Genomic DNA, 24,894 nt, shown 5'->3' with positions numbered 1-24,894 from the left:
AAAATTTGGTGGACGGTGGAAGTGATGCTGGAAATAGGTGTTGTAGATTTGAGTCTATAATGCAGTGAAGGTTTCCATCAAAATGTCCTTCAAGAACGAAACAGCTTAGGGTTATAAAGAAACGAGAGTGTGGGATAAAGAAAAGAGTAAACTAATCTGGAATGATGGTGAGTGTGGGAAGGGGCTCAGAGAGCAAACGTTGTGAAAATGGATGATGTTGGGTTAGTGATGTGAGTGCACTGAAGATTTATTTACAATTTTTCAGCAGGATGAAGGGAAAAAAGCTCGTGTTGCGCTCTTACCCTTCTGTCATCGCAGAAATAAAGGACATATAAAACAACATACATGAGGAATAACTGTTGTACATCATGCAAAACAATATTTGGAAACTCTGCTACTTGAGCTTCAGGACTCAAAACACAGTAATGGTAGCAATGCTTATTTTACGTGAACGTCGGATGAAATAATTTGGCATGCAGAAGCTTCGGTTGTGAGTGTAAGGCTTGAATGACGAGTTAATGTATGAGTGGCTCATTTTTATATATATATATATATATTTACTTATTCCTGACCTGAACTCAACCCATCCAATATATTGTATACAGTGCAGGATTAAACTTTTGTTGTGATTTCGTGATGGCACTATTTTTGTGTATAAGTTTTTGGTAATATCCACTTTACGAATAACTGAAAGGATATGATGTTGATGCTGATGATGATATAAGTTCTATTTTGTATACATCATTTTACTGTTTGGGGATCATTCCAATCCTATTCATAACAGCGGAAATGAAATACAGTGGAGATGATGTTTTTGATGATGATGATGATGATATTGGTTCCAGTTTGTCTGCATATGTTTCCTGTTTCTGAATTAGCTTATCTTTTTCACAGCAGTGGAAATACGACGTCATTAACGCTGATACCAGTGACATGATGATGGTGATGAAAAAAGACTGAAGTATATAATCCACTTTAGGTTCCTTTCCTGGAGAATTATCATAATACCATAAAAACTTTTCGGGAGGGGTTTATTAGGCCGCCTTGATCTAGTTTGCGTGCATGAGAAAAATGTGTTATACTGAGACCGTCGCAGATGTTTCCTTTTGCAAGTTTGCGTGTAGCCGCATTTTGATTGTTCTCATTGTCAACAGCCTGATTTACCAACTTGACACTTCAGTTGCTTCTAGGCGATTCCACACTGAGAGACAATTCAAAGTGTTTCCTGCAACCCAAAAATCATTTGCTATACGGGTGAGGCGTAAAACGCTGGCTGGTCTACTAGGTTTAAGGGGTCCAACCGGATGGGAACAGTCAGGATTATATCCAATGGAGAGCTGGGGATTATTGCTTACATAACACCACTCATGAGAGAACGAGGCTGGTAACCATCACCTTTAATATCGGGACTGTGTAGCAAAGTCCCTGACCCGTACACTCGTCTATCTATCTATCTATATACCTAGGCTGCTTCCCCCAAGGAAAGGGAGGTAGCCGAGACAGGACGACACACTCCCCATTTACTCATCCATTCAAACACATTCATTCGCATCTTAGCCCCAAAGGGGAGAACGGACAGATCCTCACCGCACCACACCGCACAAGGGTCAACTGCGCAATGCAATCAGTGACATCCGCAACAGGGCCCGACAGCAGAACTGGTTTACCCCTGCCACATCATAACAGACCCATCCCCTTACCCGTACCTGACCTGACTAACTGATCAGACCAAATGCGGGAGAATATCCCCTCAGGGCTGCGTCATCACTTATTCATTCACAATTTCTCTCCATTTATTTCTGTCATGCACAGCCACTCTTCCTTGCTCAACAGACATCCCTCTCGCATCCAACGCTCTCTTCACACTGTCCATCCATCCTATTCGTGGTCTTCCTCTCAGCCTTACACCTCTCACATCAGATCTAGTTATCTTTTTCACCAATCGCTCATTACCCATTCTCTCCATATGCCCAAACCATCGCAACACCCTCTGCTCAACTCTACCAGCCATCTCCCGAACAACTCCAGTTCTCCTTCGCACTTCATCATTTTGCACCCGATCCATACGCGTCACTCCACACATACTCCTCAGACACCTCATCTCCAAGACATTCAAACTTTTCCTCTCTGCTACACCCATATTCCATGTTTCAGCCCCATATAATGCAGTCGGTACCACAACACCCTCATACAGCCTTCTCTTCACATCCATTCTAAGTGAACGACATTTAAACACTTTTTTCATTCCTCCCAGCACCTTTCCTACTTCATTTATTCTAAACTTCACTTCTGCATCTATTCTTCCATCCACAGCAACATGTGACCCTAGATATTTAAAACAATCAACCTCCTCAAGCAACTCACCATTCAAAACTATATTCATCCCCCTACTATCTATCAACCTCGTACACTTCATCACTTTACTCTTATTCTCATTTACTTTCAATTTCCTCCTTTCACACACCCTTCCAAACTCCTCTACCAACTGTCTCAATCTCTCCTCTGAATCAGTCACCAGTGCAGTATCATCTGCAAACAGCAGCTGCTTCAGATTCCACTCTCCACCATCAACATTCACCAGACTCAGACCTCCACCTAAAACTCTTGCATTCACCTCCCTTACAACACCATCCATGTAAATATTAAACAACCAAGGTGACATCACACATCCCTGTCGCAGCCCCACTCTCACGGGAAACCAATCACTCACAGCATTTCCCACTCTTACACACGCTTTACTATTTACATAAAATCTTTTCACCCCTTTTAGTAACCTACCATCAAGTCCATACAATCTTAAAACAGTCCACAAAGCCTCCCTATCAATTCTATCATACGCTTTCTCTAAATCCATAAATGCCCAAAACACATCCTTGCCTTTCGCTGAATACTTTTCACACACTTGTCTCACAGCAAACACCTGATCAACGCATCCCCTCCCTCTCCTAAAGCCACACTGCTCATCACCAATCACTCCCTCTGTACTCTCTCTAACTCTCATAATTAACACTCTACCATACACCTTACCTACAACACTCAACAGACTTATACCCCTAAAGCTAGTACATTCATACTTATCACCCTTGCCTTTATACAACGGGACCACACAAGCACTTGCCCAGTCAATTGGCACCATACCTTTCTCAAAGCACACATTCAACAATCTTACTAACCAGTCAACAATAGTCACTCCACCACCCTTCAGGCATTCCACAGAACACCCATCCATACCTGCACCTTTCCCTGTTTTCATCTCTTTTACTGCCTTCTCCACTTCTTCCTTCATGATCAAAGAATCATTTAACTCTCCAAAACACATTTATTCCTTGCACCCTTCCATCTGTCACAATCTCAGCCACCCTTTCCTCCTCTACATTTAACAATCTTTCAAAATACTCTGCCCATCTCTTCCTTACTGCATCCATTTCAATTAACATCCTTCCATCCTCTGATTTTACTCGTTCTTCCTTCCCAGACTCTCCCTTTCGCACCCTTTTCACCTCCTTCCAAAACATTTTCTTATTCTGTTGAAAATTCTCTGTCAGCCGCCTACCCCACCTCTCATCTGCTGCCACTTTAGCATCACGCACAGCCCTTCTCGCTCTATTCCTCTTTTCTTTATACCTTTCATATGACATCTCATCCTTCCTCTGCAGCCACACTTCATATGCACGTCTCTTCTCAGCCACAGCCATACTTACTTCTTCGCACCACCATTCACTTCCTTTTCTTACACAACCACCCACACGTCTCACACCACACACCTCTTCTGCATGCCCCACCACAGCACTCTTAAACAATTGCCATTCCTCCTCCACGCTGCCATTTTCCCGATCTTTCACTGCGTTCCACTCATCTTTCAATTTCTCCTGATACTCTATCTTTTTCTCTCTTTTATCCAACTCACTCACTTTCAAAACCTCCCTGCCACACCTAACCCTCCTAGCTCTCACCCATCTCTTACCTACTCTTAACTTTCCCTCCACCAGGTAGTGGTCAGACATACCTCCACCCTCCCCTCTCAGAACTCTCACATCCAACAATCTTCCTATTACATTCCTAGACACAACCACATAGTCCATCAAAGCTCTATCAACAACCCTTCCACCCTCCTGTCTCACCCATGTATACTTATAAATATCTTTCTTCTCAAACAGCGTATTCCCAATCACCATCTCTCGCTCAACACACACTCGTGGCGGGGCAAAAAGGAGTGTGTGAAATATTTACGATGCTGTGAACGCAACTGGGCATTATATTTTGGCTAAATGCAAACGATTTCAATCCACTTGGGCCCAGTGTCTTCGATATAGAAAGAAACTGGGCCTTTTCAAACGTTAATAAGGGAAGGAACCCCAGGATAGAGAGCTATGAGCTTCGCGACTATGAGCCGATAGGCTCTTACACAGGATCCTTCCTGAACAGTCTCTCACATAGGATCCCTGGGCATTAATGGGCAAGTCATATGGGGAAAATGAACTTTCTGCGGCATACCCGAAACAGTTTTAAACCCTTTAACTGCAAAATTTTCCCGCGATTAAACAAGAGTGTTGTAGTAAAGTGCTCGTAAACCTTCATACATCCCATGAACGCGAAAGGGGTAAACTTAGAGGTACTGACGTTTTCTGTTTTTTAGATAACAAATGCATCTAAATTAATCAAGGCTTCACTTATCACTTTAACATATCTTGGTTGCCCTTTCATCATTCCGTGTTTACACCCGCTCTTTTGTCTTTGTTCTCTCTCTCTCTCTCTCTCTCTCTCTCTCTCTCTCTCTCTCTCTCTCTCTCCAAGTCATACAAAAAAGAATAAGAAATTGGTGTTGATACTGTTGCTGTTATTGCTACCCAATGACCATCTGGACTTAAACACAGGAGACTGCACGCCGAAGTTTACCCTTTCGCTGCAATAGACTGTCGTCTTTTCGGGGATATCGCTGTAGGTATAGAACTTCTGTATGATCGGGTCAGTTACATCGGTGTCACCTAGGATGGCACGGCCTCTCCAACACTTATTGGGGGTGACAGGGTAAGGAATAACGTCTTCATTTGACAGGTTCCAGTGTGTCAACCCAAGTACTCTGTTCCATCATGCGGAAGCTGTGTAACAAACTATTCGGGATTTGAAAAACAATTCGATCATATTCATATAAGTCTGTCTGACAATAACGGCACAGCATGGTTTTATTGAAAATTCACGGAATCCGATCCGTTAGTTTGGACAACCAAAATGGATAAACGAATATAAAAGAATATCAACTCATTTATAATCGGGAGAACTCTAATATCTGGTATTTTATTCCAGCTAGCGCCAAACTGTTTTATTCGGCTATGTGTGAGTCGTTGGAGCCTGAGTGTGTAAAAAAAAAAATGATGTTTATTGTTAGCCGGAAGCCTAAATCATGTGAAGCAGTTTTACACCGTCTCTAGAATGGATATAAATCTTAAGTTCAACACGATTATTTGTCGGCAGCAAGGATTTGTGTCCTCTCGACCTGTGGATAAAAAGTGCTATGTTCAGATATTATAGGACGACTTGATAGGTGCTCCAGATGCTTGTGCGCAATTGATAAGGAAAAAAACTCGAACGTGTTGGAAGGCTTCGATACCTAGCCAGAAAGACGGGAGCAGAAGAAGGATTAGATGATGAGGACGTGCGTTAGGTTTCAGGTGAGGGAACAAGTGGCTTGACCCATAATATCTGTGTAATTTTCGGCAGTAAGGATCAGGCGGTAAATTGATCATCGGGACCCCAAACCTCGCAAAGTGAAATAACAATGACAGATATACATCCATTTCAAAAGGGTGCTATGAAGCGACCTTTACGTGGTGGAATCTTGATACCTGAAAGGTGGAGCTGTTGTGGTAAACAAGCGTCACTCAACAGGAGGATGGTGGGCACCAGATGAGGGACAACATCAGTCAGCTGTCCACCGGGTTCACATTCGTACGAGCATACGGCAATAACAACAACAACAGCACGATCACCATCAGTAACAACAAAACTAGCAATCTTACTACTACGACAATTACACCAACAACTACGATTATACTACTGTTACTACTACCACTTTATTGCTACTGCTGATGACTCGTAGAGATGTATGACATGTAGGAAGACTACTGGGCTTTGAGAGCAGGCTGTGAAGCCTATGCCCAGAGTCGAGCACATTAAAAAAAAAAAAAAAAAAAAAACTATTCCTACTACAACTGCTGCTGCTGTTGTTGTTGTTGCTGCTGCTGCTACCACCACTACTATTACTACTACCAAAACCATTACTACAACTACAAGAGCACTATTACTGCCACTTCTACAAAAACTACTACTATGCTACTACTACAGCTAGTACTACTGCTGCTGCTGTTGCTGCTACTGCTGCCACTCCTACAACTAGCACAACAGTAGCACCATCACCACCACCACCACCACCACCACCACCACTACTACTACTACTACTACTACTAATAATAATAATAATAATAATAATACAACTGCAAAAACTCGTACTATTGTACTCATTCGATGCCAAAACACAGTGGCAAGTGAGCAGTTTTCTATTAATACTTTATACCACAGCGAGCACCTTCGAGAACTCAGATATAATAATTGCATAGTATTATATTCAACTCGGAGAAGAAGAACAAAGTAAAATAATCATCCGATCATCATCACCTTCATTACTATCATCATCATCATCATTACCGACGAATGCTCCCTCCTATGGTATTGACGGGAGATGGTCTTCAAAGAACCAGTGTGTGTGTGTGTGTGTGTGTGTGTGTGTGTGTGTGTGTGTGTGTGTGTGTGTGTGTGTGTGTAAGAGAGAGAGAGAGAGAGAGAGAGAGAGAGTCATGCAGAGAGAGAGACACACAGGAATGCAGAGAGACAGACCGACAGACAAGCAGAGAGAGGGGAAAGTTCTCTACGAAAAACGCTCGTCAATAAGGTGTAATTAAAGGGATTTCGGGTGATCATTGTTCCTCCTGTTTTGATTCCCTGTTATTCCACTGGAAACTGCTCATCTTTACCATTATAATTCATTCACCTATACTTGGCTAAGACTTTCGTCATTATGCTACATACATCACACAAATCAGTGTAAAAATATGACAATGTAGTCTGCATCCTTTTCTCAGCACCTCTTCGTGAAAAGCATAATATTTTGGCCCTAATATCTCGTTGGCGCTCATCATTTATGGTGAAGAAATGGGAATTTTACGCCTAATTAAACACGGTATACATGTCCATTTGCGGGCATGCACCTGCTGTTTATCTATGCACTATCACCTCATTTCTGTTATATTTTGTAGCATAAAAGGTAATTAAAGAAAAGTTACTTGGCGCTCCTAATCTCTTCTGTGCACAAATTGCCAGTTCTGAAATAGCTATCAATATAGATATATCTATTAGCTGGGGGCACTCACCATCCACTCAGTCGCTGTAGTGCCGCTGGCGGGTGACTGCCCTTTCCTCTTTTCCTTCTGTCTTTCCTTCCGCCCTCTTCTGTCTTCTTTCCTTCATTCTTTCCTCTCCCTTATGTCTACGGGCAACTCTACACTCCCTTTTTATGAGTTGCGTGCGGCTTCCTTAACACCAGGCTGTGGGGGGAAGGAAACGCCGACGTTCTTAATTGTAGGTCCTTATTTCCGAAGACAGGTTACAATGGCAAGAGAGGGTTACAGGATACACTTCCAGGGCGAGAGTCCGGTGCCTGACTAACTAGCCCGCTGCCCGGGCAAAGATGCGGCCTTGCCGCGTCTATAGGCTCAGGTGTTGCCACATTGCAGGCAAGAGACATGTAAGCATTATACAGGGAGGTTTATTTATTGTACAAGACACTCCAGTAATATACGTCACCATACATATGACAATACATATACATTACATGTAGGGACATGTGTCTTTCACATCTCTACACATCCCTCCCCCCTCACGCTCGTAGTACACTCTCGAGCGGACTCCTTTTCTATGAGCCTTTGAGAACGACGTGGGGACATTGGGGGGTCACTGTTTAAGGACTGCCTTTCCTGGTCCAAGAGAGGGGCCAGGGGGGAAGGGAGGAGGGATCAACACCAGGAGATGGCATTGGGAGGAGGAAGCGACGATTCTGCCATCAAAACACAAGCACTGGGGAGACGTACCTCATAATCCCCGGACAACCCCGACCTTGTCCTAGCGGTGAGATGTCAGGTCTTGAATCCAGACTTGCTGTCCGACACTCAACCTGGGTAGGGGATGGGCAGGCTGGTCATACCGAGTCTTAACTTTCTCAGCATGGGCAGCGGCGAGGCAGTCGCAGTCCTCGGTCTTGGCCTGCCACTCCTTTGAGATGGACTGAGGGTGGGCAGGGATGCATGACCTGAGAGGGTGACCATAGAGGATCTGGGCAGGCGAGCGGCCTGTGAAGTTTGGGGTGTTCTGAAGTTCCAAGAGGCCCCGGTCACATTCTTCACAATCAATGTTGCCGGAGGGTGCAGTCGTTAAGATGAGGTGTTTGATGGACTTTACAGCGGCCTCGGCATGACCACTAGACTGTGGGTAATGTGGTGAGGTCATCACATGTTGAACTCCCCATCACTCCTTGAAGTTCCAGAACTCATTGCTTGTGAACTGTGGTCCTCCATCGGTCCTTAGGCGGAGAGGGACACCAACTTCCCGGAAGTAGCGGCAGAAGATCCTGATGGTATTAGATGTGGTAGTATCATCTTTGCACGGAACGACAACAGGCCACCCTGAGAGTCAGTCGACAACGACGAGGAATGATTTGCCAGTGACAACAAAGAAGTCAGCTGAGACGGACTCAAAGGGCCTTGTAGGGGTGTCATCACTCATTAGGGGTTCCTGCTGTTGACTTGGCTGCAGTGCCTGGCATGACTCGCAGGCTCGGATGATGCTGGTGATGTCCAAGTCAATACCGGGCCAGAAGACAGCCTGCCTTGCCTGACACTTAGTAGCTTCCACACCTCTGTGGCTGTCATGCAGGTGGGTTAAGGTGCGGCAGCGGAGGGCGGCAGGGACTACGACTCTTGCTCCATACAAGACGAGGTCACCATCTGCGTAGAGCTCATTCCATATCTTCCAGTATGGGAGCAAGGAGTTGTGGAGATCATATCTGTTAGAGGGGAATCCTGAGGTGATGCAGTCGAGGAGACAAACATATGAAGGGTCCACTCTTGCTGCAGCTCGAAGATCCTGAAGAGTCCTGTCAGCATCCTGTGCTGAATATTCCTCTGTAGAGATGATGGCATTAACAGTTACTATGGTCCTGAGGTGGGTAACAGCATCGGCACAGAAGATCTCGTCCTCTGGTGTGGGGTGGCTGACTAGGGCTCGTGAGAGGGTATCAGGATGCGAAGTGACTTGCCAGCATGCCACACAGCTGTGAAGAGGTAGGGTGAGGTCTTTTCCTCCAGGCGTTGGAGGCGGAGGTTCTCCACAGTATCCAGTGAGTAGTGGTTCAGAATGGGGATCAGGGGGTGGTGATCCATCATTATGGTGAAGTTCTGCAGGCCCACTAGATATAACCGACATTTTGCCATTGCCCAGGCAACGGGCAACATTTCTGGCTCGATGGTGGCATAGCGAGTCTCAGCTTTGGTAAGGAACCGAAAGCCACACTAGACTAGACGTAGGCGTCCACCACCATGGTCCTGCAGGAGGGCATATCCAATCCCGTAAAGGCGTGAGGCATCTGACTGGAGGATGACTGGTAGGTCTGGGTCGAAGGGGGTGAGAACAGATGGGCTAATGAGGGCTGACTTGACGCGTCGGAAGGCTTAATCATGGTCAGGGGTCCACACGAATGTTCTCTTGGGGCTCATCAGGGGGCGTAGGGGCAGGGCTGCAGCGGAGATGTCGGGAGTGAACTCTGTCAGCTGGTTAACCAGGCCCATGAACGATCTGAGGTCAGTCAGGTTGGCGGGAGTTGGGAAGTCCCTGATGGCGCTGATCTTTTCCTGATCTGCTGAAATGCCTGCTCCTGAAAGGGTGTACCCACAGAAATTCATGGCAGGTGCGGCAACCACAAACTTGTCCCTATTGAGAGTGATCCCAAACCTGCGGCACCTGGTGAGCACCTCATAGATATGAAGACGTGCAGAGTAGTTTTCGTCATCGAGGAGGACATCGTCGACAACCCTGACACAGTTGTGGACTCCTTGGAGGGCCATATCACCTTGCAGGCAGAAGGCATCGCCAGTAGCCGAAAAACCCATTGGGTCTCTGCAGTGTCTGAACCGACCATACGGTGTGATAAAGGTGGTCAGGTGTTGGTCCTCTTCAGCTAACTCCAGTTGCCAGTACCCACAAAGGGCATACACTGTGGTGAAGTATCGGGCCTTTGGGTCCACACTGTGAATGGTTGTGAAAGATGTTGGTGAAGGGTGGGGTGGCGGGAGACTTGGTTGTTAAGCTTGGAGAGGTCGACGGTGATCCCTACTCCTGTGCCATTCTTGGCAACAACAAGGGGGTGACACCAATATGAAGGGTCATCTCCAGCAGGCTTGATTATTCCCTGGGCCACCATAGAGTTGAGCTCCTCCTTAACCTGACTCTGGAAGGCAAAAGGAATCGGACGTGGAGTGTGGATGGCGAAGGGTGCAGCGCCATCCTTGAGATGGATCCTCACTGGTAGACCCACCATAGGCTTGAGGGGAGCTGACTTCAAATCTTCTTTGGAGACCAACACGTCCTTAAATTCCTGGAGGAAGTATTCCTTGGCGGCTGCTGGTGGCATGGTGGCTGAGATGGGTAGCTCCATGCATTTGCTGACATGTTTGACTTCCAGAATAGGTTTGGGGAAGTCTGGAGATATTATGGCCAACTCTTGACAGTGACTATAGGACAATAGTGGGGTCTGAACACCTTCATGGACTTGAATCATGGCAGAACAAGACTGCTTGCCTAGGGTGAGGGTAGCCTGGAACATACCGAGAGCAGGTGTCATCATAGGCTCATCCGCTATGAGGGTCGTAGCTGACGAAGGAGGTTTCAGGCTGCTCCTGGGGATGCCAAGACTGTTGAGATGTCGCTGTCCAATGACTGTGATGTCTGCACCTGTGTCAGGTAGCATCTGCAGGCGGGATGTGATATCACCATAAGACAGGAGGACTCAGATGGGTTGGGGTGTCGTAGTGGCTGGGCAAGAAGGAGATTCCACACAGTGACAGCTGCTGCTGACCACCTCATAAAACTTGCTGGAGTTAGAGGAGGCACCACTGTTGTTTGGAGCTCCACTGTGGCGGCTGTCCTTCTTCTTTGCCTTGCAGCACTGGTCATAATGTCCAACATAACCACAAAGGCAACACTGGGCTTTGTTGGCAGGGCACTTAACTGTCCTAGACCAATGACCAGGACGGGCACAGCTGTTGCAGGTGCTGTTGGCAGCGGGGCACTGGTCAAGACCATGCTGACGAGCACAGCACTGACAAAAGGTAGCTGGTGTCAGAGTTGGTTTTGGAGGTGAAGTCCTGTGCATTCTTTGTTCTTCTTGTCTTTCTTGTAGGCAGAAATCGTGCACAGCTGGTTAGGTGGGGCATGTATGGCGGAGGTCGTGCTTTTGGCTGCTTCGTATGACCGACAGGTGGTGATGACATCTTGTAGAGAGCAGGTGGTGTCCAGGGAAATTAGCCGCTGTACCAGTTCTTCATCCCGAACGCCCATCAGGATAATCATCTTTAGCTGGGTCTCCTCACAGGTAGGCGAGTTCCCTGGGCATACATCTACTTCCTCTGTGATGCGTCGAAGTCTGATGTAGAAATCTGCGAACGGCTCTCCTTCCAGCTGCTTACAACTGAGTAACCCTCCAACGAAGTGCCTCATTATGTAGACCTTTAATGTGGGACTGCAGAGCAGTCCAGAACTTCATCTACAGTCTTGTCTGTGGAGGGGAGGATTTGTAGGGTGTGCTCCAATACACGCTGAGTTTCGAGGGTCAAACACATCCGCATCTGGATCATTTGCTTTGGGGGGGTAACTTGAAAGATCGACCATTGTATATAATCATCCCAATGGCGTCTCCACTCCCTGAATATTTGGAAGGTTGCATCAGCCTTAAGTGGTGGACGTGCTTGCGCCGTTGCTTTTTGTGGTGGGGGAGGAGAAGATTGATTGAAGGGCTCAGCTGGTGATTGATAGGTCACCATCTCTGCAGCAGGTGTGGGATCATCTGAATTGTGGACGTTGACAGGTGCTAGCATCTGAATGAGGTCTGTAAACCTCGCATTTTCTTCTTCCCGGTGGATTTTCTCTTCCTGTCGACATATCTCCTCTAGTTCTCTTCATTCCTCTACCTCATGTCATCTCCTAATTTCATCATACCGCCGAGATTCCTTCAAATACTTAATAAGGTGAAGGAAGTCTGCTCCAGTCGTTGCGGTGGTAGGTTTGGGGTGGTAGTGAGGGCTGACGAGTGGTATGGTGGGGAAGGCAGTTTCTTCCGCTCCAGCTCCTTGTAGGGTGCCCACGCCCTGTGGCACTCCACCTCTCTGTGCTTCTGTAGAGTCCTCTTGTTCCTCTGGCTGCCATTATATTGCAGTGAGTGTGTGTGTATATGTCTGGCTGAGGAGTTGTCGTGCGGCTGGCAGCACGGCTGGGAAAAATTAACGGCTGTCCGAGTGCCCGCTCGGCGAAGGGTGGGTGCATGCTCGTGAGGTCTGCTGGGGTGCATAAAAATGGACTCTCACCTCTAAGACAAACCCACTAAGCCGGACAGATGCCTGAGAAAGTAACTGTACACACATAACACTTCACTATCACTGCATTAGAGTCACTGTAATCCAGGGCTGAGGATGAAATACTCGAGGGTAGCGTCGGGTATGGGTAATGGAGTGCGTTGCTACCGGCATTCTCACTGTTCTCTCTCTTGTTGCTTATTCACTGTGCCATGTATGAGTTGCGTGCGGCTTCCTTAACACTAGGCTGTGGGAGGAAGGAAATGCCGACGTCCTTAATTGTAGGTCCTTATTTCCAAAGACAGGTTACAATGGCAAGAGAAGGTTACAGGATACACTTCTGGGGCGAGAGTCCGGTGCCTGACTAACTAGCCCGCTGCCCGGGCAAAGATGCGGCCTTGCCACGTCTATAAACTCAGGTGTTGCTACATCGCAGGCAAGAGACATGTAAGCATTATACAGGGAGGTGTATTTATTGTACAAGACACTCCAGTAATATACGTCACCATATATATGACAATACATATACATTACATGTAGAGGCATGTGTCTTTCACATCTCTACACCCTCTTCTGTCTTTTTTTCCTTCATTCTTTCCTTTTCCTTCTGCCTATGGATGATTTTACACTAAGTGACAAGCCAAATGGTTTTTTGTACAGCAGGAAGCCATTCACTACGCCGGGTGGTAACCATATAACCAAATTACGATGCCTGATGGTTTAGTGGGTAATTAAGGCGCTCCCATTGGACTGAGCCTGTGCAGATTTATATCCAAAGGGTGGACGGGGTTTATTCCTCACGTAATGACGATCAGGGATGAGTGAGGCTGGTCGCTCTCATCTTAAATATCAGGACAAACTTTCCTAGTCCCGGGCTCCAATGCTCCTCATGGGGTAACACAGGATTAGATGATGATGATGATGATGATGATATCTGTTATCATACCTTTGTTGCCAATGTATTCGGCCTGAGGACGTAATTTTTGTCTTATCCTTATTGTCCTATAACTGAATTTTTCAGGTTATAGGAGAAAAAATTTGAGCCTGGCGGGTTACACACTGCTTTCATTAACCACTACATTACTAAAATGCTCGCATAATCTATATAAAATCGCCTGATGGCAGCATTATTAGTACAAAACCATATTATTGTACTGTAAATGATATAATAGTTTTTATTATCTATAGCCGTATTCGTAAAAGTGGTACCACAAAGGTAGAGAGAATTCCTGGACTTTTAGCAGGCATTTATTGGATTCCCGTGATTATTAGGTTTGGTTAGCCTGCATCTCACATTATGGTCGGTATGGGACAAAAGTTCTGGCAGATGTTTCTCCTCTTTCATTTCCCATTTTCCTCTACCGCTTAATATTTTTAATCTTGGAGAGACATCAATTGTTTCACTGCTCTGAGATAACAAGCCTTGCTATGGAGTGTCAGGGAGACAGTGAAGAGCATAACCATAGCGTGAAGTAGAAGTAGTGGAACAATATACAAAATTTTGTTTAAGAATGTACAGTTTCGGACATATATATCGATCCACTTCTTTACAACAAACAATGAGACAGTGAACGATGACTTTCAGAACCCAGTGATGCGATCTTCAGAGTCCACCAAACTTGTTCAGAATATTATGTACAGGCTTAATAACTGCCGGCTGTAAAAGAGAAGCAATATTATTTTCCATGTGTACAGTCCTGCTACACAGTTTTGTTCGCCAATCCTGTCTCGCTTTCATTACTGAATTCACAGACGCTTGAATATAATCTACTGGACAAAGGCGCGTATCATCATTCATTTGTGAGTAATGCTGTGCGCTTATGTCTAGCAACTATATTTCAAGCATCAATGACTTCAGCGATGAGAGAGGCAGGACAGAGTAACTGACTTTTCTATACGATCATACACTCGACTATAGATGGACCATTATACTTTTCCATCGTTACATAATTATTGGAACATGATGCAATGTTCGAAAATATTCTCCAGTGTTATTATTATTATTATCTTTTTTTAATGCAAAGAAAAGGACCACAGGCTAGAAGTTCAAAACACTTTACACCTGCAATTTTCATCGATATAGCATAAACAAGTGCTCATGGGCCCTTCGAGTCCTCTCACACTTGCTCCTGCGGAGGGCTCTTGCACTGTATGCTCGCTTTCTCGTGCTTCTTTCTCGTTTCCTCGCGCTTCGTGCACACATTGCGATCATTTCAGGTAATCCGAGTCACGTATATGTGCTGTTCTAACGTTGTCCCTTGGATTTTTTGCAGCTAACCAATTGATCGTGTTACCTTCAGCTTTGGGAATGGAACCCAAGTTGTCCGCACGCAGGTCCGAGATATTAACCACTCGGCCATGGCAACCGACCGGGTTCCGGGAGTGGCGTTTTTTGGTCAAAATTTGAATGCTCATTAAATATAGTAAAAGTTTCTCAATCGTGATGAGACCAAGTTTTTTCACATCAGCGAATTTTTTGCGATTTTTGTGGCAGTTTTGGTGCGATATGAATGTGTGGTTTCGACTGCCCAAAATACACACACACACACACACACACACACACGGTTACTGCTATAGTATATTAGATAAGGAACTTTACACAACGCTTGAAATGCACTGTCCATCCAGAAATAGCTTCTTAAAGAAAAGAATGCAAGGAGCATCAACTTTCCTTATGAAATCATCAATCCCAAAGGTTCAGATACTTGTTTTTAGATTAAGGGTACAGTTACAGTATGTACAAAAGTTCGCCGATATCCTCTAGCAATAGTGTGTCCTGCCATCAATATCCCTCATTTCCAGATGACTGAAAGTATTTTTTCTTCTCATACTCTTTCTTGTTTGAGTGTACTTCACACTAGTACCACATAAAACAGTTCATGTCGCACCTTCCAATGCAACAACTGGCAGGTAAGTGTCGCTAGTATTTTCAGGTGAAGGGAATTGTAGCCCCGACAGTGGACCTATGTCTGCCCAGAGTTCTGTAAGAGAACCCAGACAGGAATTAATTGGGAGGGAGGGGAAACACAGGAAAGGGCTTAAGTTTTCTATTGCATTATTCTTCTTGCTTTCTGCACAAAGCCATTTTTTCCCCAGATAGTCACGAATAAGCAGTGTTTTGTGCATTACCTCCTAACAGTAGTGCCATTACTACTACCAATACTTTAATCAAAATGTCCCTTTTTTTTATTTTCAATACTACATTACTGCCACTTAACTCGTTACTGGTTCTTCAAATGCATACAATCTTTTTAAAATACATTTTCAGTAATTATATCTCAGTGTTTCTTATTCATGTTCACGTGAGCAAAGTACATCCACTTTGCAGGATATGGCTTTCATTTTCTGAAACTCAAAAAACATGTTTAGTGTACGTCAGCATAAATTTCAGTAAAAAAAAAATCATGGTCATTGATAAATAACTAGGCCTCATGAAATTAGTTAGTAATAGATCCACTCTGAGAAATGAAGCAGCTAATACTTCCAACACATGATATACATCTACAAATTATAAGGAGTTTTACATTTACACAAGTGTTGGTTACCCACATGAAGACTGGCATAAAAAAAGTTAACCTACAAGAAATGTAATTATTGATTTTTCCTTCAATGCCTGCCACCAAGGGTTTGGATTGGTTAGTCTTTTATTTATTATCAGGTTCCTCATAGATAATATATTAATTTCCTATTGCTCGATCCAACTTTACTTTTACCCATCTGTCTATCCATTTATCTAACTGTCTATCTGTAGATAGATAGATAGATATTACTAGATCTAACTTTACTCATATTTACTTTCTATCCATGTATCTATCTATCCATCTATCTATCTGTCTACAGATAGATAGATAGACAGACAGATAGATATAGATTTTGCTAGATCTAATTTTACTGTTATCTACCGTATCTATCTATCCATGTATGTATGTGTTTATTTTGCTAGATTTTATTTTACTATTACCTACCCCCTGTGGAGGGGGGGACACAATCTGGCTGCACTATGGGGTGGTACTACAACTCTGCGGCCAGATTGTGTTAAGAAGAATACTGCCACCGTATTCACTGCGTGTCGTAAAAGATGACTAAAAGGGGCGGCGTGAGGGGACTAGGGACCTCCTCCTCTGATTTTTAGTTCCTAAAAAGACACAGGCCAGAGAAAGGGATGGGGGACTGAGTTATCCCCGAACCCTGAAGATTGGGTCTATGAATATGCGTGGATGTAGTACGATTGAGGCTAAAAGGGAGGAGATTGGGAGAATGTTTGTGAGAAGAAAGTTGGATGTGTTAGCTTTGAGTGAAACGAAGACGAAAGGGAAGGGTGAGTCTATGTTTGGAAGTGTGAATGAATGATTGTCAGGTGTTGGTAGAGGAAGGGCAAGAGAAGGTGTGGCCTTGTTAGTGAGCCCGGAAGTACAACAGTGTGTGACTGAATGGAAGGAGGTGTCATCGAGACTGATATGGGTGAAAGCGAAATCTGAATGTGAGCTGTGGGTGTTTGTGAGTGCATATGGGCCTAGTAGTGAAAGGGATGAAGAAGAGAGGGAGTCTTTCTGGAATGATGTTGATGACTGTCTTGCATAGTTTTAGAGCCAATGTGAATGTGGTAATGATGGGAGATATGAATGCTAGAGTGGGAAATATAACAGGTGAAGGTGTAGTTGGTATGCATGGTGTTCCTGGAAGAAATTAAAATGAGGAACATGATAGGGATGTGCGTTGAGTGAGACATGGTGACGGAAATACCCTGTTTGAGAAGAAAGATATTTATAACTATACATAGGTGAGACAGGAGGGTGGAAGGGTTGTTGACAGAGCACTGACGGGCTATGTGGTTGTGTCCAGGAATGTAATAGGAAGATTGTTGGATGTGAGAGTTCTGAGAGGGGAGGGTGGAGGTATGTCTGACCACCGCCTAGTGGAAGGAAAGTTAAGAGTAGGTAAGAGGTGGGTGAGAGCTAGAAGAGTTAGATGTGGCAGGGAGGTTTTGAAAGTGAGTGAGTTGGATAAAAGAGAGAAAATGATAGAGTATCAGGAGAAACTGAAAGATCAACGGAACGCAATGAAAGATCAGGAAAATGGCAGTGTGGAGGAGGAATGGCAGTTGTTTAAGACTGCTGTGGTGGGACATGCGGAAGAGGTGTGTAGTGTGAGACGTGTGGGTAGTGGTGTAATAAAAGGAAGTGAATGGTGGTGCGAGGAAGTACGTATGGTTCTGGCTGAGAAGAGACATACATATGAAGTGTGACTGCAGAGGAAGGATGAGGTGTCATATGAGAGGTATAAGTAAAAAAGAGGAATAGGGCAAGAAGGGCTGTGCGTGATGCTAAAGTGGCAGCAGATGAGAGGTGGGGTAGGCAGTTGACTGAGAATTTTCAACAGAATAAGAAAATGTTTTGGAAGGAGGTGAAAAAGGTGCGAAAGGGAGAGTCTGGGAAGGAAGAGCGAGTACAAGCAGAGGATGGAGGGATGTTAACTAAGATGGATGCAGTAAGGAAGAGATGGGCAGAGTATTTCGAAAGATTGTTAAATGTTCAGTAGAGGAGGAAAGGACGGCTGAGATTGTGGCAGATGGAAGGGTGCAAGGAATAAATGTGTTGAGAGAGATGAATGATTCTTTGATCACGAAGGAGGAAATGCAGGAGGCAGTAAAGGAGACGAAAACAGGGAAGCTGAAGGTATGCATGGGTGTGCTGTGGAATGCCTGAAGGGTGGTGGAGCGACTATTGTTGACTGGTTAGTAAGAAAGTTGAATGTGTGCTTTGTGAAAGGTATGGTGCCAATTGACTGGGCAAGTGCTTGTGTGGTCCCGTTGGTTAACCCGCCCCGTCCCGGCCACTTTTCGACCAATGGTACCCCCCAATCCCGGGCAATTTTCGATCTTTTTTTTTTTTGCTAAAACTTTCGCTTTTGGTGAGAAACATCGAAAATTCATAGAGAAATCGCTCACCTGAGGTTTAAAATACTCATTACAGGTAGGAGAGCCTCCTTACCTTACTGGGTTTTCTATCAGGCTGGCACCAAAGAAAACGAGTTCTATGGGAGGATAACTATTTCACACCACTCATAAACGGTATTTATTTATTTACTGTTACGAATTTATATGTAGTACAAGAGTATATTGGTTTTCAAGCAGTAATATAGGCATTATAAGCATTGGTTCACTCACTAATACCTGACCTTTTTTTGCCACATTACCTGATCATCATTTCTAACTGTTTCTTCCTCTAATGCTATGTAAAGTTTGTCCTCCACATTGTCATTGATTGGGGAATCACTTTGGCCCTGAATTTCGTACCGTGGCATGACATGGCTATACTGGCCAGGTCACTGATAACAGGTGAATTGCTGAGAAAAGGGCATGCAGGGGGGGGGAGGAGGTCATGCTGGGTAAGGCATTGTCTCTGCCTGGCATCTTGTTGAGGAAGGTGTCCCGTGTATACGTACCAAAAATGACTCGCGAAAATTGAAAATTGTGGAAATTATGAACCTTGCAATTGCAGGACGTTGAAGTACGTCCTCGGGATTAGCTGTGACAAAACGTGAGGACGTGGAAGTACGTCCTCGGGATGGCGCGGGTTAAAGGCAAGGGTGATAAGTATGAACGTACTAGCTTTAGGGGTGTAAGTCTGTTGACTGTTGTAGGTAAGGTACACGGTAGAGTGTTAATCAAGAGAGTTAGAGAGGGTACAGAGGGAGTGAATGGTGATGAGTAGTGTGGCTTTAGGAAAAGGAGAGGATGCGTGGATCAGGTGTTTGCTGTGAGATAAGTGTGTGAAAAGTATTTAGCGAAAGGCAAGGATGTTTTGGGCATTCATGGCTTTAGAGAAAGCATATGATAGAATTGATAGGGAGGCTTTGTGGACTGTTTTAAGATTGTATGGACTTGATGGTAGGTTACTAAAAGGAGTGAAAAGTTATTATGTAAACAGTAGAGCGTGTGTAAGAGTGGGAAATACTGTGAGTGATTGGTTTCCCATGAGAGTGGGGCTGCGGCAGGGATGTGTGATGTCGTCTTGGTTCTTTAATATTTATATGGATGGTGTTGTAGGGGAGGTGAATTCAAGAGTTTTACGTGGAGGTCTGAGTCTGGTGAATGTTAATGGTAGAAAGTGGAATCTGAAGCAGCTGCTGTTTGCAGATGATACTGCACTGGTGGCTGACTCAGAGAAGAGATCGAGACAGTTGGTAGAGGAGTTTGGAAGGGTGTGTGAAAGGAGGAAATTGAAAGTAAATGAGAATAGGAGTAAAGTGATGAAGTGTACGAGGTCGGTAGATGGTATAAGGATGATTATAGTTCTGAATGGTGAGTTGCTTGAGGAGGTAGAGTGTTTTAGGTATTCAGGGTCACGTGTTGCTATGGATGGAAGAATAGATGCAGAAGTGAAGTTTAAAATGAATGAAGTAGGAAAGGTGCTGGGAGGAATGCAAAAAGTGTTTAGATGTCGTTCACTTAGAAGGCTGTATGAGGGTGTTGTGGTACCGACTGCGTTATATGGGGCTGAAAAATGGAATATGGGTGTAGCAGAAAGGAAAAATTTGAATGTAATGGAGATGAGGTGCCTGAGGAGTATGTGTGGAGTGACGCGTATGGATCGAGTAAGAAATGATGAAATGCGAAGGAGAACTGGAGTTGTTCGGGAGATGGCTGATCGAGTTAAGCAGAGGGTGTTGCGATGGTTTGGGCATGTGGAGAGAAAGGATAATGAGCGATTGGTGAAAAAATAACTAGATCTGATGTGAGAGGTGTAAGGCTGAGAGGGAGACCATGAATAGGATGGATGGACAGTGTGAAGACAGCGTTGGATGCGGGAGGGATGTCTGTGGAGCAAGGAAAAGTGGCTGTGCGTGACAGAAATAAATGGAGAGAAATTGTAAACGAATAAATGATGAAAAAGCCCTAAGGGGATATTCTCCTGCATTTGGTCTGATTAGCTGATCAGGTCAGGTGCGGGTAAGGGGATGGGTTTATTATAATACGAGTATGGCGGGGTAAACCAGTTCTGCTGTCGGGCCCTGCTGCGGATGTCACTGACTGCACAGCGCAGTTGATCCTCGTGCAGTGTGGTGTGGTGAGGATCTGTCCCTTCTCCCCTTTGGGGCTAAGATGCAAATGAATGTGTATGAGTAGATGAGTAGGTTGGGAGTGTGTCGTCCTGTCTGGGCTACCTCCCTTTCCTTGGGGGAGGCAGCCTAGGTATACAGATAGATAGATGTTTGTATGTATATATGTATCTATAGACAGATAGATATAGATCTCTCTCTGTGTGGGTGTATATATATATATATATATATATATATATATATATCATCTCATCAGCCGTTTGTTTGTCCACTGCAGGACCGGCCTATCCCAACCGAAGTTGGGACGATACAGCCAATGTATCTCTACCAAGTGGCTTAGGCTGTCTAGTAGAGATTGTATGTAGGGTGAGAAGTGCTTGTAAGTGTAACTGTAGTGTTGGAGTGGCTTTGGATGTGTGTGTAGTCTGTGAACCAAGTGTAATCGGCCCGCACAAGCTGACTGGGTGCAAGCATACTTTATAGTATGAGACACTGGTTCAACCACAGCACCCCTTGTGCCCGCCAATGCAGTACGTGGCCTGGAGAGCGCTCCCAAAGTTTATTAACCGGGCGGGGCGCGAACCCTCGTTCTTCACAGTTTACCACTGTACCACAGAGGCTCCATATATATATATATATATATATATATATATATATATATATATATATATATATATATATATATATATATTTATTTATTTATTTATAGTGAGCCAGAGTAACAGCCCAAAAGTCATTAGCATATAACTCTTACTCAAAATAAAAAAAAAACATGTGAATCACTGTCTCAATTTAAAATTGCTAGAAACCATGCAAAAGCTGAAATAAATCTCGCTAAATCAAACTTTCTTCAAAATCAAGCATCAAAACTACAGTATTTAACCCTAATGACAATAGAATATTCTGGTCAACTCTCAATTCTTTCAATAATGACTTTAACAAGTCATCATCCATTCCCAAGCAAAAATCTTCAGATGGCAACATCACAAATGACCCGCTTGGGAAAACAGTACGTTTGCCAGAAATTCTACCATAGAGGAAGCCAGCCAGAAGGTCCCAGTAATAGAACTTGACTCTCCCGAAACTGTTCCACTTAAAATACAGACAAGATACGTAAAATCCATCCTAGACAATTTGCCAACCAACATATCTCCAGGCCCAGATGGAATTCAGCCAGTTGTTTTGAAAAAGTGTTCCCCAGAACTTGCCTCTGTTCTTGCTAAATTATTCAGACTATGCATACGTACTTCTTTATTCCCTAATTCATGGAAAGAAACCAATATCCATCCAATTCCAAAGACAGGAAGTTCCTCTGACCCCTCTGATTACAGACCAATAGCTGTCACATCTTCTCTTGTTAAGGTATTTGAAATTGTAATTAATAAGCACATAGTTTAACGTCTTGAATCCAACAACTTAATTAGTGATAGATCCACCACTGACATGCTAAATCTCCTGACTCATACCATCCATCAATCAATCGACCTATATGGAGAGACTCTTGCAGTAGCCCTTCATATTTCTAAAGCTTTTGACAGAGTGTGACACCGTTCCCTGTTGTCCAGACTCCCTTGCTATTGACTAGTCTTTTGTTCCAATCTCAGTGACAAAAAAACAAGAGTAAAAGTAAGTGATGGATATTCAGTTTCCACTCAATTAATGCCGGCGTGCCGCAGGAATCAGTTCTGACGCCAACCGTGTTCCTGGTTCATATTAATGATCACTATCTGTCATCCACAATCCTATCCATTTATATGCAGATGACTCAACACTTCATAGTTCATTCACACTCAGACACCCATTTACAAAATCTGATATCTCTAACTCTCAACTCAGTACAGCCACCTCCATAAATCAAGACTTATCTACGATCAGTGAATGGGGACAGAACAACTTTGTCTCATTTAATGCTAGTAAAACTAAATACATGTAATAGACAGGTATTGCCAGATTCGTATATTACCTTCAATGCTACAAACATTCCCATCCCCCAAAGTATTGAAATTCTCGGTGTCTCACTTAACAATGCCCTCAGCTGGACCTCTCATATCAGATCACTTGTTAAAACCGCTTCAAAGAAACTTGGATTATTGTACAGAGTCCATAACTTCTTCACTGACGAGCACTTAGCTATAATTTATACGAGTTATGTGTGCTCTCAGCTTGAATACTGCTCACCCTTGTGGAACTGATGTGGAAAGGTTGCATTAAAACAACTAGACAAAATTCAGAACAAAGCTGTTAGAATTATTAATAACCATGCTATTACTAATAAACTACCTCCCCTACAAGTAAGAAGGAATGTTGCCTCCCTTGCATTATTTTACAGATATTTTTATAACAAATGCTAAGACGAAGTTGCATACATTGTGCCACCTCTCCATGGCCTCCCTCGTGCTACATGGGCATCTGGTAGTGCTCATGACTGGAATGTCACTCAGCCATATTGCTGAACTTCTACCTATCAGAATTCTCTTATTCCCCGAACTGCATCTCTCTGGAACTCACTTCCCCAGAGTTGTGTCCCTCAAAACTTCAACGTACAGCTGTTCAAGTCTAACTATTACAGATATTTTATGAGCAGAGGACACTAGAAATCTGGTGTATAGATCAGTTTTTTTTATTCGTTTGTTTTTCCTTCCTCTGTTCTATTATATATATATATATATATATCTATATATCTATCTATCTATCTATCTATCTATCTCTCTATATATATATATATATATATATATATATATACAGTATATATATATATATATATATATATATATATATATATATTATGGCCTACTCATGAGAGACTCCAATGCAAAAGTTCAGAAATAAAAAATGGAGAAGCATGTATCGGAAAACTTGGAGTGGGAGAAAGGAATGAAGAAGGAGAAATGGTGGTAAATTTTGCTGAAATGTATAACATGAGAATGATGAACACATTCTTTCACAAAAGAACAGGGAGAAAATGGACCTGGAGAAGCCCAAATGGAGAAACAAAGAATGGAATCGACTTCATTATAGCAGATAAGAATAACACGATCACAAATGTCACAGTTATCAACAAAGTGAATAGAGGAAGTGACCATAGAATGGTGGGTTGCATAGCCAGATTCAATTTCAGAGGGGAAAGACATAAGTTGATTAAAGATAAAAAGATTTTGCCCAATGAAGTAAACGAAAACAAAGCAGACTTTCAGTTGGAAATAAGGAACAGATTTCAGGCTCTAAGCAATGCTGAATGTGACACTGATGAGCTGCATGACAGACTAACAAAAGTGCTAAGAGAATCAGCGGAGGTAATAGGAATACCTAATACAACCAAAGCCAAGAAGTATTTAGAAAAGACACTCAAGCTTATGAAAAAAAAGAAAGGAAATTTAAGTAAAAACAAAGAAAAATGAACTAGAACGAGCTGAATTAAGTAAGCTTAAACAAGAGACAACGAGAAGAAAAAAGAAATAGAAACATGGATCAGATCAAAGAAACCATCAAACAATGAAAAAGTCTGAAACAGGTCCGAAGTAAACTGGCGCTAGGAAGGCAACAAATTACATCACTGAAAGACAAAAACGGTGATGTCATGAAATGCAGAGATAAGATGGTGAAGACAGTTGAAGAATATTACATAGAACTGTATGCATCAATGACCGTAGTACCAATAGCTAATTTTTCAGTTGACATAAGTGAAATACCTGAGGTAACACCAAAGTAAATATGTCTATTAAAAATATGAAAAGAGGAAAGGCTCCGGGAGAAGATGGAATAGTAGTAGATTTACTGGTGGATGCAGGAGTAAAAGTACAAAACAGGCTTACTCACCGGCTTATTCAATGCATACAAAAGCAGAAAATTCCAAAAACATGGTGTAATGCAATAGTTATTTTACTTTACAAAAAAGGTGACTCAAAAGATCTTAGTAATTATCAACCCATTAGCTTCTTATCAGTCGTTTACAAACTCTTCACTAAAGTCCTTACGAACTGAATAACAACAAATTCGGAGGAAAATCAACCTCGTGAACGGGGAGGATTCCGAAGCGGGTATTCGACCACCGATCATGTACAGTCACTCATAAAAGAAACGACCCCCCCGGCCAAGACAGCTTTCAACCAATATGATATCGGTCCTGGTAACACTGTAAATGACGTCAGGTGTGTGGGTGTGA

The 24,894-nt window shown here is 43.6% G+C and overlaps 3 protein-coding genes across 3 annotated transcripts; all 3 read right to left on the bottom strand.

Moving 5' to 3' along the window:
* Positions 1–8,172: 8,172 nt before the first annotated feature.
* On the bottom strand, positions 8,173–8,556 carry LOC145400522 (uncharacterized). Its single transcript, XM_080273043.1, has one exon. It carries the CDS (start codon positions 8,554–8,556, stop codon positions 8,173–8,175), a length of 384 nt encoding a protein of 127 aa, XP_080129169.1.
* A 183-nt stretch (positions 8,557–8,739) lies between these two features.
* Positions 8,740–9,531, bottom strand: LOC145400521 (uncharacterized). The gene has a single exon (XM_080273042.1). It carries the CDS (start codon positions 9,529–9,531, stop codon positions 8,740–8,742), a length of 792 nt encoding a protein of 263 aa, XP_080129168.1.
* Positions 9,532–9,776: 245 nt separating this feature from the next.
* Positions 9,777–10,214, bottom strand: LOC145400520 (uncharacterized). The gene has a single exon (XM_080273041.1). It carries the CDS (start codon positions 10,212–10,214, stop codon positions 9,777–9,779), a length of 438 nt encoding a protein of 145 aa, XP_080129167.1.
* Positions 10,215–24,894: the final 14,680 nt, after the last annotated feature.

Source organism: Coenobita brevimanus, chromosome 52 (genome assembly GCF_032717465.1).
Source record: "Coenobita brevimanus isolate Jiangsu-jjx chromosome 52, ASM3271746v2, whole genome shotgun sequence".
Lineage (NCBI taxonomy): Eukaryota > Metazoa > Arthropoda > Malacostraca > Decapoda > Coenobitidae > Coenobita > Coenobita brevimanus.
Note: the sequence above shows the minus strand (reverse complement) of the source record. Positions and strands in the feature narration are given on the sequence as shown.

What these genes read in the sequence shown, in the direction of transcription:
- LOC145400521 (XM_080273042.1), bottom strand. Translation starts at nt 9,531, where the DNA reads ATGTCGGTTATATCTAGTGGGCCTGCAGAACTTCACCATAATGATGGA.
- LOC145400520 (XM_080273041.1), bottom strand. Translation starts at nt 10,214, where the DNA reads ATGGGTTTTTCGGCTACTGGCGATGCCTTCTGCCTGCAAGGTGATATG.
- LOC145400522 (XM_080273043.1), bottom strand. Translation starts at nt 8,556, where the DNA reads ATGACCTCACCACATTACCCACAGTCTAGTGGTCATGCCGAGGCCGCT.